A 19944-nucleotide genomic window follows, 5' to 3' on the forward strand; every position below is an offset into this window, starting at 1 on the left:
AGTGAAATGTCTTCGGTGTTTGCAAGCTGTTTAACAAGAGGTGAGTAAAACAGGAGTTTGAAACTGGAAGCCTCTTCTCTTTTCTTTTCTGGAACCATTTCTCTTTTCTGCTGGCCTATATTGGCTAAACTAAAGGTCTAAGAAGACTGGTTACAAGTCCTAGAAGGTCCTGAGGAAGGCTTCTGAGTGCACTTTTCCTTCTTGATTTGGGCTGCTCAAGTGTATCCCCGTCCCAAAAACATGTGGACATAACTGAGACCTTTTTGCTTAGTGCACTCACTACTACACTGGTAAGCTGTGTAAAAGGATTTCAGAGCATCATAGGGCCTACACTGCTCAGAGTTTGGCTATTCCAGTGATTTCATCGGGGCACCCTTGGATGTATTATCTCACCTTTTTTTTTGTAAGTGACTGTAAAAGCAATGCAGTTGTTGGCTGCTGTCATGGCTTTGATCTGAAAGGCCTAGTCAGGCCCTGTGATGTACAACTTCTCTTTATAACGAAGCAGAAGCAAGGCAGACTGGAATGCAGGTCTTCACATATGGAGGATTAAACATTTTTGCAGGCTTATTGTAGGACCTGTAGGTGGCCTCATTTTAATAGTCAATAAAACAAGAACTATTAGTTCAGTTTGCCAATGAGCTAAGCAATATTTTTTCTTACTCTACTGAACTTGGAAGCTGACAAATTTGCTTCTGGTGCCACTGAATAGTCTGCCATTTGTTCTGTAAACAAGTGGATATAGAGCACACTGATTGTAATGGAGAAAGTGCTGACATGTTTTGTTTTCCTCCTCAAATTCCTTCAAGGAGAGGAAGAGAGGGGGAATGATTTTGAAACCTGAGTTAGGACAAGAAAAGTAGTCCATATCATGTATTTCACATCCCCTCCAAGATCATGGATGAAGGACAAGAGGACTGCTGGCCATAGAGTGACATTTAACTGCAGACATTTTGTAACATACTGAACAATAAGAAAAAATGAATATACACCAAAAATTCTGTTAGAGAAGGTCTAGCCTCATGGCTTAAAAAATTCAGTTGGGTAAATGGACTGGAAAACAAAACTAAGTGAATAAAGACTGAGAACATTCAGTACAATTGAGTACCGACATCCACATCCATACTTGGATGTCTGTGACTGCATTCTTTGCAGTTACCCAAACAGAAACACTGACTAATGATTCTGTCTTATTCGTATGCTGTAGTCACTGCAGTAAGGCCTCAGTTTTAACCACTTCATATACACACACTGAGGTTTTTTTAGTGTATGAGACCTGACAGAACTTGTGAAGAAGGCTTACAATTAAGGTGCCTTTAATATATGGAAGTCATAAAGCTACAACAATAAGAGAATCTCAAAGCAGTTAGTTAATTGGCCTCATGTTGCTGATCCTGCCACCACTGCTTCTCCCACCCTGTGGCTGGGGCACCCTGGGGAACAGAGGAGCAGAGAGACTGTCTCTTAATAGAAATTGCCCTGGTTTTGAAGTGGTGGGGTGTACATGTGTTAAGAATAACTGCATGCCATGCCCTGAAAAACACAGCCTGTCCTGAGCTGGACTGGAGCACAGAGCCATCCTCCATATCTACTGCCAAGCCAGCACCAGCAACAGAACTGCATGCCTCTGAAGACCTGCCTCAGCACAGCACCTCTGGGTGCTGATGGACTGTCCAGGTTTTGCTGGGAGCACACGGCAAAGCCCCCATGGAGCATCCAGCCCTGCATCTCTTTTTAGTGGGTGCAAGTTAGTACCTCATTTCAGAAATATCGAACAGTTCTGAGAGGGAACTACAGTGGAAGGGTGGGACACAGAAGGCCACAAGGGATTAATTTTTGGACTAGGATGGTTCATACTAAACTTGTAAAAAAAGTCTGTAGTGTGTCATCTGGACACTCAGCAATGCTTGAGAACAATTAGCAAGGGAATTAAGTTTGGTGTAACTCTCTGGTTCCCACAAACACAAACATGGAAGCTGGTTTAAAAACCGCCTGCAACCTCTGCCCCTCCCTCTTTTAAAATCCACTGCAGGGCTGATTTCCTGAGTAGCCTTAACCCTCTGCCTGTGCAGTATTCCAAACCTGCATCCTTGGAGATGAAACTTCGGCAGAAACCAACTTTCCAGCTAAATTTCTCCACTTCAGACTGAACCTGGGCACTGTAGGGCTTCTACAACATGCCTGCCTGCAACTCACCACATCCCACACTGCATCTCTCAGAAGTGGCTAAAACTGCTGCTAAGTTAAAGTTGAGTAAAGTAAAAGCAGTTCCCTAAGACATGCTGCAGCTAGGGGTGCAAAAATCTGACATAAAACCAGAAAAATAAGGAAGCAGAACAGAATTATTTATAAAGAATATTTATTTATTTTATATTTGTGTACAACAAATATATGAAAACAAATTTAATTTGAAAAATGTATATTTGATTTCTTAAAAGTATTGAACCCTCTTAAGGAAAGGTTTTTATTAAAAAGGTACAGAAGGCTAAAATTATACTTGAATAATATATGTGTGTGTACATATATATATATAAAAACATGTGCAATTTTATATATATATATAGTGTATATAAATAACATGTGTGACTTACATGATTTTTAAGGTATGTTATTTAAACATCTGAGTAAAATAGAGATATCAGAAAATATAGTTTGCTATTTCTACACAGTTTGCATTCAGTTTTTATAAGCATCTAGACAGTGCAAAATTTAAACATACAGAAATATTCTCTTATTCTATACATGATGCTCAGCTCCCAAGTCTCCTCTGTCATGATCATCACCAGACTGAATCAAATTTGGACAGTTCAATACTAGCTCTTACTAGCACCTTCTAAGAGCAATAAAAGGAAATCTGTATTACCTTGCACTGTGCTGTGGTATAGTTTGTGCATGAGAACAATGCATTTCCTATGATCTAACTCCCAGAGATCACATACACCTCACCATATTGACTCATTTCATTGCATTCCATATCCTGCAAAAATAAATCTCCTGTAGGACAGCATACATTACTGTGTTCTGAAGCTTAAGTAATATATTTCTTTAACATAAGGCAGGAATATACTGAAATTTGATAACACTTAAATCGAACAGCAATCCGGAATTAAACTACATTTATGTACCACATTTTTATAGATGCTGTCTTTTTTATGTTTAGGTCAGAAAATGTGGTAGAGAAAAACTGCTTTTCTTTAAATAAAAGCAAGGAATAAAAGCAGTCCTCATAGAAGAAATTGCTAAAAAACAATGAGACTAGAAGAAACTCGACCGCCTTGAAACACCAAAGGTCAAACTGCACAACCTTTCCTGCAGCCAATGAGCAATTCCTTGCATGACATCTGGGGAAATACTCATTTGAGTAGGTGCTCGCTACCGCAAAGCCAAGTGTTTCTGCTGTAAATATTTATCATCCTTATTTGCTTCTATTTAATGTTAAGGTACTGTATGGTGTTTTCATGTCTTTCCTATGTTGCTAAAAAAAAAAGGCAGCTCTGACCATTCCATATGCTTTCACAGTAGCTATATTTTAACTGAAGGATGTTTGCACTTTAGATAATATGTTTATTATCCCTGACATAAAAACCTCAATCCTGCTTCCATAAAAATCAGTGGTTGCTTTGTTCCTTCTGGAAATAAAATTGGATCCAAACACGTTAGTCACAAAGTTTGCTAATAAAAGTAAATACCATATTAAGTCTCTCAGTGTTTAAAGGCAAAGTGGTGTTAGCAAATATTGTATAATATAGCTTAAAGAACAGTATTATGCACAATTTTAGACAAACTATTATTGACCAAAATCTAAAAGCAGATGAGAAAAATAAGTTATGGGACACCAAATTTTTCTACATGAAAATTTCTGGAGCTCTTACAGGCTTTTTTCAAATTCATTTCTTACACCAACCCCGTCACTCATGTCCTACACCACAACTGCACAAATTAAAGGCTGGAGTCTTGTAGACAGTATGCATCCAGACCAGATAATCTTTAAAACTGAATACTTCAGGAGGGTCTCCCTCTTTCTACTGCATTCATTTCTAAACTCCCTTCTAGCACTCCGTCATGTTTCTGAATCCTTGTAGAAACCGACACGATAAAGAGCCTACTGTCATCCCTCATCTACTTCACTTTGCAAGTTTATCTCTGCACTTGTCCATATAATTACCCCCTGCAGCTTTCAGCTTTAATTCAGATTTGCTTTACACTTGTTGAACAGGCCTCACAAACAGAAAAAGCCTCATTAGTAGCCTGCAAAAGTGAGCCTTACTAGTTAAAACCTTGATTTAAATACCAAACAAAGGGGAAACAGATGGTGAGATAATGTTTACATCCTCTCAACCACACCCTTGAAATTTTGGCAGTAAATTAGCCAAAGGATGGTCTTAACATCTCATTCACCCCTCTCAGTTGGGAAGGAACAGTCATAACCACAAGTTTTTGCAGGGTGTGGCTGATGCTGGGAGATGGCTGAATACATATGACCAAAGGCTGCATGCCTCACAAGTCAGAACAAAGCAGAGACGCACTAGGAATTCAGGATTTTCTTATATCCAGAAGTTTCCTTTAGACTGGAGATAAAGATAAGTCCCATCTCCCACAAAAAAAGGAATAGTGCTCAAATCTAGAGTAACATAGCATTAAGAAGAAACTAATTAACTAATGATGTCAAAGCCTCTCAATTTAAAGGTTCCCCAAAGAAATCTCAAAGAAAATAAAGGAAAAGAAAACCTGTGGACTCAGCAAACACATTTTTCAATCCAATCATATAGTAAATGCACTGGCAGGCAAGGCCTCAGTTCCGAAAAAAGTGAGGAAGAAGAAGGATGGTGCAAAATGCTTTCATATATTTGAACATTCTTAGGATATAAGAGAGCAGGCAACTTAAAAAACATTCCTTGTGGGATCAGCGCAGTTTTCTGCAGGCTTTGCTTCTTCCTACAGCTCAGCTTTGCCTGTTTGGGCAGGACTGGCATTACCGCTGCCTTCTCCAGCGTTGCTCTTGTCTGCTGGCTTGAAAGATAATGAAGCAGAGTTTGTGCAGTACCGTTTGCCAGTTGGGCGAGGTCCATCATCAAAAATATGCCCCAGGTGAGCACCACACTGAAACAAAATACAATAGAGTATCACTGTGTTTCTGTGCAGCTCGACGGCATCACTGTGGTATTAGGTAATGACTAACAGGAAGCACATTGGTGCCTACATCGCCCTTTCAGGTGGGATTTACAACCTACATTTATTTGTAAGAGTGATCCAGGAAGATGATCTTCTGAGATACTACAGGCACCTAAGACTCCAAGTCCAAATTTCCTGGGTGTTTCCTGTCATGCTGTTGAGTATGCTTGGTTGGACCACTATCTCAGAGGAGCCGCCTGTCTCTGGAATTACCTCATGGCAGGAGCTCAGTTAAAAAAAAGGTGGTGAGGGCAGCACCGCCCACGTTTCACTTAATGCTGTTAAGGATATCTGTGGAAGAAAGGTACAGCCTGAGCTCTGGGCTCTCCTCAGCCTGCAGCCATCTGCTACACCCCTCGGTGAAAAAAAACATTAAAACATCGGTGATCCTTGCGAGGACCTAAACCAGTGAAGATATTCTTTGGAGTGTACCCTCACAGTCTTTTTTTTATTTTCCTTTCTACAGCCTGGCATCTTCTGAGCATCAGGGTTCTTCTTGGGGCTCCAATGCTCCTTGCCCCCAGAGGGGATGGAGCTCATCCTATTCATATCTAATAATTTCTGTAGTATATAGGAGATAGGGACAGGTGACTGAAAAAGACCTGTAGTAAAGATATGTACAATATTTCTAAATGAATAATCTTTAGTTGGGAGTAATTATAAATTATGCTGAACTTTGCTTTTTGTAAGAAATATGAATCTACCTTTGGTCTGTATGAATAAGACCCAGACACTTGCAGTGGTACCCAGGATGAACACTACTGCTCCTGTCTGTAAGAAAGGTAACAGTCCTTTACAGAAGAGTACAATATTTTGAAGAAGCTAATCCCATTGAACCTTACTCAAAAATTAAGATTACTATCACTGCACATTATGGCTGACAACTTAAATGGGTAATTAGAACTTCTTGTAATTAGTTGCCTAAATTCCACAAGTTCATTTTTACAGCCTGCCACAAGAAATAAAAAAATAAAACCTTCCACAGGAGAAATATTTATCTTGAACAGGAAAGTCATGCTGTTTTACCAAAGAGCCTCGGCCTTGCGAGTCAATAGCTGATCTCAGTGAGAGCTGGAATGATGTAATTGAGATCACAGAGCTGCTCCTGGGCTCGCAGTCAGACTGCAAAAATTAAAGACTGCAAATTATTCTAAACATTTAATTAATTCATAGTACTCCAAATACATAGAGGCAATAGTGATTATTCCAAACTGTGAATGAATTAGCGACAGCAAATCTCTACCCTGCAGTTAATGTGTTGCTAATGTTCTCCTGCTGTTATGGCCTTTCATTTAACAAAGCAGCAGGAAGGGTGTCTGTAGAAGCAGGTAAAGTCTTGCCTTCAGGTTAAACTGTCTCAACAGACTGAAAGGCTGGGGAAGGCTTTCACACTAGCTAGGCAGGACAGAAACTCTTCTTATTTAATGACAGCTGAAACAATACTCTTCACTGCCTCCAGGAGCAGGACAGGTAAGCATATGAAGCTTCAGTTCTCCCACCTGTTGGTCCCACTCTTACAGACACTTTCCAGGGCAGGCTCCCTGCTCCTGGAAGTCACTAAGACAGCCATGGCAGTCCTGCAAGGACCCCAATAACAACTGAGGGCTTCTAGCCCATGGTATCAGCAGGATGTGTTCCCAGAGGCAATGGAAAATGGCATGGATGACTGGGTTAAGCAGCAGCTGCTCAGCTTTGTAAGGAAGGAAGATAAAACATGGCAAATAAGGCAAAGGCAAAGGAAAGTTGAATAGGACCTAGAGAAACAAAGCTTCAAGTCTTGTTCCTGAAAGACTGCTGTCTTGCTACCATTTCCTCCATTCTTCACTGCTTTTTTTTTTTTTTTTCATTTTCCTTTATATTGAAGGCCTTTTCTAGGCAGTTTGGGATGAAAATTTGAGCTTTTTCTCAGAGTAGGGTATCTAACAATGAGGCATTTCACCTGACTATAAAGCTTTTCCATACCTTGGGAAAAAAATAAAAAAAATTAAGTGTCCCAGAGAGAGTACTTTTCTAAATGCTCAGCATCCTAATTAAATCATCTCATTTCAACTAAGAATGCTTCAAAACCTCCTGGCTGGGAGTGTTAAACAGATCTTTTCCAGATTAACATTTAACAAAAGATAAATCACTCCCTCTCTACTGAACAGAAACAGAACAAGAGAAACCGTAGAGAGAAATGGTCTGTAGGAGTAATATAGTCACACACAGACTATAAAGACAATCTGTCAAAAAGGTTTTCCTCACAAAACCTGAAAAGTTGTATGAGAGTCCGAGGTAGTCTCATTACACCTTCTTGTGATGGCAGAATCACACCAGGATTGGATTACTGCAAAATTTGTAACCTTTTGAGATTACCCCTAACTAAGAATTTATGTGGCAATTCTCTGTGTAGAGGATTCTATAACTCATCTGCCATAAACAGAAATGTAATTCAATCCTTTGTATCACAGTATAAGAAACCTGGCCCTCAGCTGAGAGTATAAAGGATGAATTGACTACTGTCCTCGTCACACATAATAGGTGCTGACCATTTTTTTAGGACAAATATACATGCCTGGAAAGCCTCTGAAAAAGAAACAATCATCTGTTGCAGCCTTGCACATAAATATATTGGCCAGAATGCACTTGGACAGGGAACTAAGTTAAAGCATTTGAAATATGTGCTTGGGAGCAGAAAAGGGGGGTCACTGCTAACTGTCAGTATGCTTGGATGTCCCAAGCCTCCTGGTTCTAATATGCTGCTGGGAGGGATGGAAAGCAGCCTGCAGTCAGCTGCCGTAGCAAAGTCAAAGCTACTGGTGTGCAAACAGTACTTCTGTGACTATGGAATTTTACTGATTTGTACAGGTAGAAAGAGTAGCTAGGGAGACCACAGGGGAAGGGACTCGTGAACAGGAAGGAGGAAAAAAAGAGAGATGCAACCAGTTTTACACTATTCCTCAAATGCCTTTGTATTAACTTCTATCTGTCACTACTCATTGACTTTTTAAATACATTCAGGGTGACGTGTTTCCAAAAAACTGTGAAAGTTATTTCTAGGATAATCCCATGGATGTATTTGATTAATATTACAGTGATTTTTCACCCAGTGTTTGCTTTCTATAATGAAGAGCATTAAAAGAGATTTTTTTTTATTCCCTCAGACAAGTGGAAGGACTTTTAAAGAAAAATCAACTACTTTTTCATCATTAATATCATTTGCAGTGTGAGAGAAGGTATTTCTCTTCACTTCTACCAAGGCCTGCCATATCAATCCCACTGCTTTTCAGGTTGCAGTAAAACTGCATTTTTTTTGCAGCTGCATGTGTAATTCACACTCCTGGTGCTCCAAGGAGGGGAGGAAATGGTTTTGTTATAGATACACAATGTGACAGATTTAACTGTGCTGAGCACTGGCTGCAAAGATGTTCATCACTCCCCAAGCTATTTTTCTGTGTGACTTGATCATCTGTGGGGTTACTGCCCTGGGAAGTTGGAATAGCTGGTAGGAAGTTGCTATTGGATTATATAGCAATCTTGGTCGTATGTTTTCCTTCAAATTCAGGTTTTGGGTTTGGTTTTGCTTTGATTTTATGGTACCTGCAGGTGACTGCTGCTAATACTGCTGGTCTTGGGTTCTGCTAACACTATTTTGTTTGGCAACAGGTAAATGACATTCCCAGATTCCTTGGCCTGACCACAGGCTGCCTTGGGCTTCTCCAGGAGCTCTGGCCATCTCTTGAAGTGTGTCAACAGATACAGACTCAGAAGTTGGCAGTAAGCTGATTTTAGCACTATTCAGGCCTACTAAGCAGAGTTAAAGAGACTGGATTGCATTTTTGGTTATGCCAGTAACCACTGGTGAAGCGTAAGCTTCCCAATCTGCCATCCCATTGCTACCTTGCTAGGGAATTTAGGGAAATGGATGTTCCCATGAAGTGTTGAATGGATCTTCTAAAGCATATAATCAATGTAGAAATGACAGAATTATGTAGTACACATGACACAGTAGCAGACACATTAATTTGACTAACATATTGGGCCAAATGCTCTACGCAGACTGAAGGTAACAGATACTCTTGAGAAGTTTCTTAACTCACTGAGCGTTATACACGAGGACTGACTGACTAGTAAGGATGCATATTGTCAGGCATGAAATCAGTAACCCCCTCAACAATACTGTCTGGAAGGAGAACAGCAAATTATTACTGCTCAAATGAAGCTGCTGCTTCTCTCAGGAGGAGTTTGAGCATGTGGAGCTAGAGGACTGCAAGTTGCTGGGTACATCTGCTGGACACCAATGCAGCAGCTTCTCCCTTTGCTAGGTAATGACTATGCCATTCCCTTCATAGAAAGGAGGGCAGTACAAAGGATGAGAGAATGTAGAACAAGACAGATAACGGAAAATTTGGGCATCTTTTGAAGGATTACTGACTTCATTATTCTGGCAGATGGGATTGTTTGAAGTAGCCATTAGGACTGCGCTGGGAATGAGTGTTGGGAATGAGTTAGCACGGCTGCACAATAATGTAGAGTGATGGAATCAGCACACAGACAGTCGCTCCATTGCTTTCAACTTCTCTCAACTACTCACGTGTGGAGTCAGGCTCAGGCTCAGGCTCAGAAGCTCCTTTGTAGGGACCCTCTTCAGGAAGACTATTTTTGTAAACTCAGCACTGAATCCATCCATTTAAATCTGCTCTGCTAAATCTCACGAGACAACAATGTGCATTCCAATGAGCCCTTTGTGCCTTCAGCTCGCTCCACTCAGCTGTTATACCTACAACCCATTGTGCCCTCTCACAATGGTTACTATTTAATAGCACTGAAAGGTTTGCAAATCTCAAGGAAACTACAGCACGCTGTAATGGTTTTTGCAGCCTTTGCCATCAGAACGGTCTGTGTGTGCTATAAACTAACCTGACTGCAGGATATTTCAATCCGATGCATCCCATAGGAGAAATCATCGTTGAAAGTAATTGCATCGGGACTGATCACATCATAAAAGGAAGGCCAACCTGGAAAAGAGGAACAAGACAGGTAGGAAAAGAGGGTGTCTTTGTGGCAGACAGCATTGTAAAAAGCAGGATAGAATCACACTTTGAAAAATGTTTATCTCACTCCAGAGCCTGGAAATAAATGAAATGGAGATTTTTTTATCCTAAATCACTTAGGTACTTTGGAAAAACACCTTACCCCCTAAATACAAAGTTGTTTACAGGAAAGGACTAAGCTGCCACTAGCTGCCCATCTTCCATCTCCGCAGGGATTCCTGCACTCCACCAAAAGCAGTGGTAGCAGTTTAGCTCGTGAACAAAGGTGATTGCTCAGGTAAGCCAGATTCAGCCTCAACATCAGTTTAAAAAAAGCACAAATTCCACCCTGAAGATAAACAGCAAGATCTTACAAAACACAAGTGCTTTTGCTTTTGCAGTCTAAAGGTACTTTTTAAAAAGATTTGGGGAACTGCAATTTAGAGCCTCAAAACCTGCCTTAATCTTTGCCTTCACCAAGGCAAACCCAGAAAGATGTGTCTCATTTCAAAACAGTAATGAGTGCTTCAGATCAGATGTGGACAAGTGGAACCATAACTACGCCTATATTAGACACCAGTGGGTGGTCTGCATGTGGTCTACATCCAGGATAAAACAATTGCACTCACTAATGCGCATGTTCAACGCAGCTGCTACCTGAGCACTGAGCTGCATGACCTGACTCCAGATGATGACGAGGTAATACCTGACCTACCAGTAATGGCCACTTACCTAAATAATGACCTTCCATGCTCTAACTATTCCATGTAAAGTCTCCCCCTCTCCACAACACAGGTAAAAAACAACCCATTACATAGCTGTAACTTTTCAGCCACCTCTCAAAAACCATCATAATGCTCCGTTTCCTGAAGCAGGGTTCTCATATAAGAACCTGACAGGCTTTAAGATGTTGACATCTACCAGTGGCCATTTGAAATCTCACCAGCTACCTGTTCTTCTCATTCAGTCTCTTGCCAAATATAATATGCACAGGCAGCTCTTGTTCTCTCTACATGTTACACATATGCCTAAGAATACAGAACTTTTTTTTTCTTCTAATATCTGTTAAGCATTTGCTACTAGTGATTTCATAAAATGACTTGCAATAAGCTATTAAGAAACATAGTGGAAGCTGCAAATCACTGTATGCAGATGAATACAGGATATATACAGCTTCCCATACGAAAAGTGAGTAAAATTCCCTATACAGTAAAAAGGAGATGTGGAAGCTATCAAGTTTTCTGAATGTGTGCACAGAAAACGTGTAAACTGGAAAAAAATCTATATGTCTTTAGTTGTATCTTAAATTATTAAGTATGGAAGAACATTTACTAGGACATAAGCATAACAAATGTATTTTTTTTTAATAAATAAATGCTCAGAAATGTATTTCTTTTCCTCTTGGGAACACACACACAGTAGCATTCCCAAGCTACCTGAACACATTACAATCCCCAAGTCTTGTGCTCCCAAGGTGCCTACTACCATTACAGGTGTTTCCACTCCAGAACTCATTGGAGAAATAAGTAGTCATCCCCCCTCCAAGTATTAAAAATGGAAGGGTTACAGACAGCACACTGACTGAGGAGCAAGAACCCCGAACAAGGAAAATATCCTACAAGACAGGAACTCAAAACAATACAGCAATGACAACCACAAAAAACCCCAATTTATAAATTCTTCCCCTCATGCAAAATATTGCTGCCAAACAACACCTTCACAAACAGAAAAAAAGTAAACATATGACAAGTTTTGTAAAAGGGGTTATCCTGTTGACAGAAAAATTGATGTCTCCTAATTGGTGGCTCCTTTCCAACGCCATTCATCATCTTCTTAGCTGAGTCACTGTCTAACAAAAATTGAAGCCTTACATAGAGCCTGTCAGAATATTTTTACTGAAGCCTCTTTAGTTTTCTTAATTTAATAATTTTGCAAAACAGACATACCAGTTTACCCTTGTGTGATGGCAGAGAAGTTCCAAAGAGGGAGCTGTTTGGAGCAACCAGCTATCTGATCATGTGAAAGCCTTTGGAGGAGGCACATTTCAGGGCTGCAGAAATTCTCAAAGACAACCCTGCCTCCTCCATAACAGCAACAAGGGGGAAGCTTCAAAGACTGCTACAAAGAGATTGAAGCAATCTGTGTCTTGCTGAGAGTCATCTTGTGAGAGGGGTTTGGAGGAGACGTGTTTATGTCAACTTTGACATTAAGAAAGACCATGTATTCTTCTTTCTCCAGATTTCTCCTTTTGCTCTTCTCATTCACCACAGAAAAATTATTTACTTTAGATGCACTCCATGCACTTATAAAAACTGAAGTCATCTGAAACCTATATAAACAGGCAAGCTTCTCCTAAAGGAGTCTTTGTACCCAACTGGAGTGACTTCAGATTAGGCTGTCAGTTCATGCTACATGTGACACATGCTCCACAGGCTCCACCACTGCAACATATGGTCCCCAAGAGAGGGAATAGGAAACAGACTGTGCCTCTACAGTCTGGAATTTTAACTCTCCGTCAAGTCATTTCTTCTTGAGCAACATGGCGACCCAGGCATGAGCATTCCTGGGACAAACTCCATTAGGGTTGACAGAAAACTGAGCAAACCTTGGAATAGAAAAGGTCCTGAAGGGTGCAGTGAGACACACTGTCAGTCTGTTGACCTTGAAAGGAAGACAAGTGAATTGCTCATTGAGTTGATGAGTCAATCCTGCTTTATGGTGAACTTGCCACCGGCTGCCGCAAGAGAGGAGCCCCGAAGAAAAGATACAAGGACTCCCTGAAACAACATCTCAGCCTTGGCCATATTGATCAACATAACTGATCTACTCTGGCCTCCAATTGGGAGACCTGGAGACACACCATCTATAACGCTGCTGATGCTTTTGAGAAAGCACGCAGGATCACCCTTGAGGAGAAAAGGCAACGCAGAAAGAATTGTGCCTTGCAGAATATACCATCTAAGGAGTCTTTCTGTTGTGCCTTTTGCAGCCGGACATGCCTGCCTCGTATTGGCCTTTTTAGCCACCAACGCGCTTGCAACAAACGTGGGTAGAGACCTTTCCCAAATCTTCGCTCGTGAAGCCCAGCCATGATGAGACAAACTGACCAGGAAAATCAACCCCTCTTTGCTGTCTCATTTCCTCTCCTGTGCTAGAGTGAAAAAGCCACCTGATAGTTTGCTAAGCCTTCTCTTGCCATTTGGTCTACTTCAAAAGCTGCCAGGAAAAAGCTGTAGCAGTAGCAGTAGCAGTCTTCTTGCCTGCATATTAGCTAACTCCTAGTGACATAGAAATCCAACCAGAACCTTGTGGACCCTTCATATGATCTCTCTGTCTTTATAAGTGGTAAATGACACAGTAGTGGCCTCCCTTTTTGCAAGTGCCAGGCCACTTCTCCTGCCACCCTGGCTCCAGTCCCCCACTCCTGTCCTCTTGCACCTCTACCTCCTCCCAGCTGTAGGGCTGCAAAATGGTTGGCTCCCTCTACATTTTAGACTGCCCTTAGCTGTGCATTAAAGCTTCGGTCCATTTTGAAAGCTATCTGGCTACTTGTAAAGCACATCCTCCTGTAGGGAATGGGGGTAGGGAGGGAGGGAAACATGACCATTTTGGATCTCCTCTGCTTCTGCTAAGCAGAGAGAAACAGTAGCCCCTAGCACTGCAGAGGCTGGGAGCTGGAGGAGACCCATTGCAAACTGTGATTCTGAGAATCAACCCTCCCTGGGTGATGGCCTTCTGTCAGGTCTAGCTCACCACATCTGATGGGCAGCAGTAACAGGGCTGCTGTCTTTTGAAGGATGGTAACACATACCAGCTAGGAAGAAACAGTCTCTGGAGGAAAGGGGCAAAGGGTAATTGCAAGAGACAAGATGAGGGTGGGGGGAGCTTCCCAGCTAAGTGAACAACTTCAAATGACATTTGCACTTTTGTCTGTGTGAACAGCACTTAAGATTTGTGAATACATTTATCCCTGAAAGTAAAGTTTACTTTGAGGGACAGTATGACACAGTAATGGCCGACAATTTTTAATGCATTCTAGACATCTAAAATGGGCTCATTCTTAGATTCACAACCACTTCGCACCACACTGGCAATATAAACAGGCTTTAAAATAAGAGTCTCTTATGTTTGTGCTTGCTCTGACAATCCTTTGCATGGGAGTCAGGCTGGTATGTCCTAAGGGCCAGTTTCTATTAAGTTAATAAGCAAGCCACAGAGATGAATAATTTTTCAGATATATAGCAATTATCCTTTTTTGGATCTAAAATACACTAAATAAAGCAATGAAACTTTCTTCTGTCAAGTACTTCTGTCAAGTTTACACATGAAAAACATGTGTAAACTGACAGATCTTTTCCACTCCATCCTGCATGAGTAACAGAAAGGATCTTACGCTGCTGGCTATCACACATACTGAGTCATGTCCCATTCTTCCTCATTCTAGGACAAATATATTTAGAAAATATTAGGACAAATATTAGAATATTTTTTAAAAGCTGCACGACATTTCTAAAATTCACCCCACACCCTCTCACCAAAACCAAATCTTTTGTTTTTCATAATGGTCCCTATTCTGGCAAAGAGGGGACAGTGGTTTATTCCTCTCCATCAAAGAATGCTTTCTTGCCTTGTACTGCCCTGGGCAGCAACACAGAAGAACAGGCAGGATGAGAAATGTTGGATTTGATAACCAGTGCTGGATGTTCCTTTTGCCACCATGGGCAGAGGGTTTCAAATCATTCAAAAGAGGCATCTTCTTTCCCACTTTCAGACCTCCTATTCTAGGTACTTGATTGGCTCAATATAACTAATGAGCTATCTATGGCGGGCACTTATACAAGAAGCTGGCACAAGGTGGGTATAAGGACAGCACAGGTTGCCAGCACTCAGCAGTCCCAGACAGCTGACAAACTGAAGAGTTTGTCTCCTTCTCAAACTGAGATGCCAAAGTATTTGTAATGTCAAAGGAAGGCAGTGACAGCAAACGGTGTGCCCATAGTCCAGCCCATTTTGTGCATTCCTGGTAGAGATATTAAACTCTACAGGAGTAGACTGTTTCTTTCACATTAACCCAGGAAGCTCTAAAGCACCTTATCTCATGGGCTATTCCAGGACTCTTTCTTGGGGCGATATTGACCTCACAGAAAAAAAAGAAAGACATTTTGTTCCCATAAGCTTTTGGAAAGCAGTCCAGTAGCTGACTGATTAATCAATTTTAGAAGCATCTCAAACCTCCTTCCAGTTTTGCAAGTTTACATATACTTTGTTCTAGTTAGGTCTCCAACTTCCTAATAAATGGGTGCAAGCATTTAGATATCTAATCGTTAAGATATGAGTCTATAATTATTTGCAGAAGTGAAACGGCAGGCTACTTTTGAAAATCAACCCTGCTAGGCTATTTTTTCCCCTCTCCTGATCTAATATGCCTTTTGACATTTTTTTGAACAGCACAATTGCAACCCAAAACATGTAATGCTCTGACATTATTCCCATTTCATACACCTGCTGACTAGAGACCTCACAGTTTTTCAATAACTGTGATGTCTGTATTTATGTTTTTCATTGTAGATCCCAAAGAGATTAAGTCCAATATGCATTTTTTCATTCTTTGCTGTAATTATTCGAAGCACTTACTTCAGTGAGTTATTTACAGATGGAGAAGTAGGGGAAGATGGAGGATGTTAGAACTACCAAAATGGCACCAGATGGAAAAGAGGACCTTGAACTGAAAAATACCCTGTTGCTCTGATGTGCCCTATTTTTAGAATTCTGATTCCCTTTTAACCTAATGCAGATTAAAGAAAACCCAAAGGCTTTTTAAGGTAGAGTCTCATCATTTATCTTCACTGAAAAGCTATGTCTGTTTAAAACATAAAGCGTATTAGGATTTAAAAAAAAGGTAATAAAGCTTCTGCTTTGAAACTGCTGTAAAGCAGAAGGGCCTTCACTTTTTTCTCTCTCAAAGGTTTATTGAAACAGAATCTGAAAGACACAGGCATCCACAGCTGTAACTTCTCACATAAAAGTTTAATGTAGAACTACAAAGTGACATGTTGCTATTATGTAGCATGCCTGTGCAGATATAGGGGCTTTTTTGGCTAACACAGAATACCCTGGGTTATTTTTCATAATATCTCCATGATGATGAATGAATAATGAATATTCTTACTTACAATTATTTTACCATCAGGTAACATTACTATCTGTGGAGGTTCATCTAATTTACCCAAATGTAGCTAGAAACAGAATTGGGCACTGAAACATTCTTGTTCATCAGTGAACAGCTTTACATTAGATATGTACTCCACACGGAAAAAAAGGTTGTTCCTTTCCAGCACCATCCAGATATAAGAAGGACAATGTCATACTGTTTTTCAACAGAACATGCCAAAAGAGCATCAGAGTGGTAGCTAGGCTGCGGCTGGGGGGGGGGGGGGGGGGGGGAGGCAGACAACACAAAGGCAAAATGAAGCTTAATTTTGGAAGAAAAAGTAAAAAGACGGCTTCTTTCTAACAGCAAAGTTGGGCTACTGCAGCAGGCAAATACCACTCTGGCAGAACAGTGTGGGAAGGGAATGTTTCAAAACAACTGAACTTCTAACAGCAGCTTTTATGAGACAATCATCATCTGTTTTTTCCTTTATGTTTCTCACTAGGGAAATAAAAAAAGTGAAAGTCGTGAATAAAGGTGATATTTGTTTTCTTCCACTACAGCACTCTGAGCATCAAAACAACTTACCATGAAACAGCATATGCAATCCAGATTTATTTCTTTGTAAGTGGGATGAGGTTATGTTTGTTTAAAATGATTGTTAAGGGAGATCTGAAACTTTGCATCTATGATTTCATTTGACATCTGAATTTTTCAGAACAAGAGTGCCCCTGATGTCTCTTGAGCAATAAAAGCATGGGGCCTACTCTCTTTAGCAATTAATAACTCTATCACAATATTGCTCTTGCTCTAGCTGCTTCCTTAATGCTTTCACTGTGCTCTAAACCACTGATAAATATAAGCCTGCTCTTTCAGAGCCTTCCTCTGTAATATTCCTGACATCTTGAATGCACAGGTTGCTGCTAAAATCTACAGGTAGGCAGAAGCTGGGATCTTCCTCAAGTCTTCTTAAAAAGATTGAGTTACTACTGGTTTCTTTCTTGGTTCAGGTTCAACAAAACTACTGAACCTAACTCACTTCCTCCCAAAGGATGGATTTCTCCCCTCATCTGAACAGTGTCTCTTGTTACTTTAAATCATAGCTAATGTTTTTAAAAATATATCTTACACATAAGTCAGCTGTAGATCTTCAGCATCAAAAGAGTCAAACAGAACTGTGTGAAGCAGTGTAACCTTAAGCTATAATTTTAAAATGCCATCAAGAAATGTCTCAAATAGTTTTTAAAATTTACTGTTGACCTAATAACCTCAGTCCAAAGCATTTAACTGCGAATAGATGTTTTTGTTTTCCTTCCAAAAGCAGTATTGGTAAAACAAATGTATATATTGCAAAATATCTTGCAATTGGTACACGTACGAGTTATCTGTGCAACTCACTAAAACAGCGAAAGATTTCACATAGGATGACTAAATCAGGATAGCAGTAGAGCTGGCAGGCCTTACGATGGAAGTGACAAAACTGAAATCCTAATGCAGTATGTTCACAGAGAAAGTTAAAAAAAACAGCAAATGCAACCTTTTAATAATCAGTATCTGGCATTGAAATGAACAGCAGTCACTGATGAAGTACATATTTGAAAAATTTGTCATGGGGTGTTTCAAGTAATGAACATCCACAAGTTGTTTGTTGAAAGAGTTTCCTCTTAGTATTGTTATGCATGTCTGGGAAACAAAGTTTGTAAAGAACAGCCAGAACTCAGTCGCACACTTAAAACTGAAACTGCAGAGGTGGAATTCTGACTGAATTAATTTTAACTACATTTAAAAAAAAAAAAAAAGAAGTCTGTACTGTCTTCCTTTTTTGCAGTTATATTCCTTCTACCAAACCTCCTTCTACAGTGCCTCCAGCACTGAGCTGGAGCATACAAGCACCCTCTTCATTTTCTGCTGCACAAATAGGTTCTCATTACTGCTGTAAAGTTCTGAAACAAGGGAAAGAGTTATTACACTGATTAAAAAAACCAACCAAACAAACACACAAGCAAAAAGAAAAGAAATACAAAGACCCCCTTTCTTCTGTTTACTTTAGATATTGCATAAGCTGTCTTGGAAAGGAAACTTGGTCACAAATAACTAAGAATGGACATAATTTTCGTGGCTATCAAGGATAGCTTTTGTCAGGATTTGGGAAAAAACTGGGGCAGTTAGCTGATGGTAATGTCTGCCAAAGGTTGACAGAATAGAGCACTGAAGCAGGGTGAAGATCGAGCCTCAAATCACCAGGTCTGCTGCAAGGGCCATTTGGCCACAGGACAAGACACTGTAGGAGGAGAGTATGGAGAGGTGCAGTATGGCTCCTTTTCATGCTACTATGAAGTGGTGGAGAGCAAAACTCTCCTCTTTGCCTAATATTACATCTTATTCACTAAGCTAGTCCTTAAAATAGATACATTTCTAGAGCAGGATTTTTATCCCAGGGCAGGAACATCTCATCATGAACTGCAGGCTTATCAAGCCCTGCAAGGAATCTAGTCCTGAAGGCCTCCTTCATATGGGAAGTGCAAGGTCTACTACCTGCAGCTTCATGCAAAGACTTTTGAGGTACTTCTGCCACCCTGGACTTGGTACCCAGGGCAACTTTACCTTATCCTCTGCCTAAGAATTTGTCTCTACAATGCACAGTTGAACACTATGTTGTCATGCATAAAAGGATGCAAAAGCTACAGCACAGCACAAAATCCTAAAAGAAGAAAAAAAAAAAGGAATGATTTGCAGGGTTAGATTCTTTGGAGTTAGTGCTGGTTTGGGAGGAGGTTTAAATATTCTTAACAACCTCTTATGCAAACAAAAGGAGGTGGGTAATAATGCTGACTAGAAAATAAAGACCCTTCTTCACAGAAAACTCTGACAAAAATCATATTCATGTGCACACGCACTCACATACACTCCTTTAAGTTTTCTGTGGAAAACTTTGTACTTTGAAAACTTCTGAAAACTGTTACTATTGAAATGGAGAAGTTTGTATTTCTGATTGTAATGTTCGCCTTCTGTTTTGTAAAGCAAAGCATGCCCTTTGTCCTAAAACCTACATTTTTTTTTCAAGAAGGTTTTCAAAGGAAACCTTTTCACAGCCATACTATGTAATCAGTGACACAGTTCATGGAAATAAACAGTAACATCTTAAAACCAATCTCATGAGGAGCTGTTCTCCTTTAATGCTCTCCTGGGGGAAACTCAGCTTGCCTCTGAAATCTCCCAAAGACTGAGCAAGTGCTAACATGAACATGGCTGCTGCAAACATCAGCTCAGCACTGGTCTATTATTTGCTTCTGTGCCTGTGCTATTTCTTCCATGACCGCACCTTTGATGTCTTCTTTTTCTTCTGGATCATTCTTCTATTATATTTTTTACTCAAATATATAAATAAAACAAATGTACCATACGCAAAGTGTTCAAGACATGGAAGTAATTTTCAAGGTAAGCTATGATCATTTGTAATGAGACACAGTATGAGTAGTCACAGTGGAAGTCAATTACACTCCCTACATGTTTTTGCAGACAAATAATATTGGTTTGTAAACATCCAACTCACTTCAGGATCTTGTTTTGTTTTACACTACTGTAGGTAAAGACATATGTAAGAAGGAG

The 19944-nt window shown here is 40.2% G+C and overlaps 1 protein-coding gene across 12 annotated transcripts in view; it reads right to left on the minus strand.

The window, feature by feature from the left end:
* MSRB3 (methionine sulfoxide reductase B3) overlaps positions 1 to 19944 on the minus strand; it is a 110255-nt gene that overhangs the window by 23696 nt on the left and 66615 nt on the right. For 7 of the 12 annotated variants that reach the window (XM_064655756.1, XM_064655760.1, XM_064655763.1 and 4 more), the window contains exon 5: positions 10072 to 10169. The exons of 2 other annotated variants lie outside the window; for them this stretch is intronic. In XM_064655756.1, the coding sequence (XP_064511826.1) occupies positions 10072 to 10169 (98 nt within the window). 3 more of the 12 variants (XM_064655755.1, XM_064655765.1, XM_064655754.1) reach the window with 2 other exon arrangements.

The sequence above is a fragment of the Pseudopipra pipra genome, chromosome 5 (genome assembly GCF_036250125.1).
Source record: "Pseudopipra pipra isolate bDixPip1 chromosome 5, bDixPip1.hap1, whole genome shotgun sequence".
Lineage (NCBI taxonomy): Eukaryota > Metazoa > Chordata > Aves > Passeriformes > Pipridae > Pseudopipra > Pseudopipra pipra.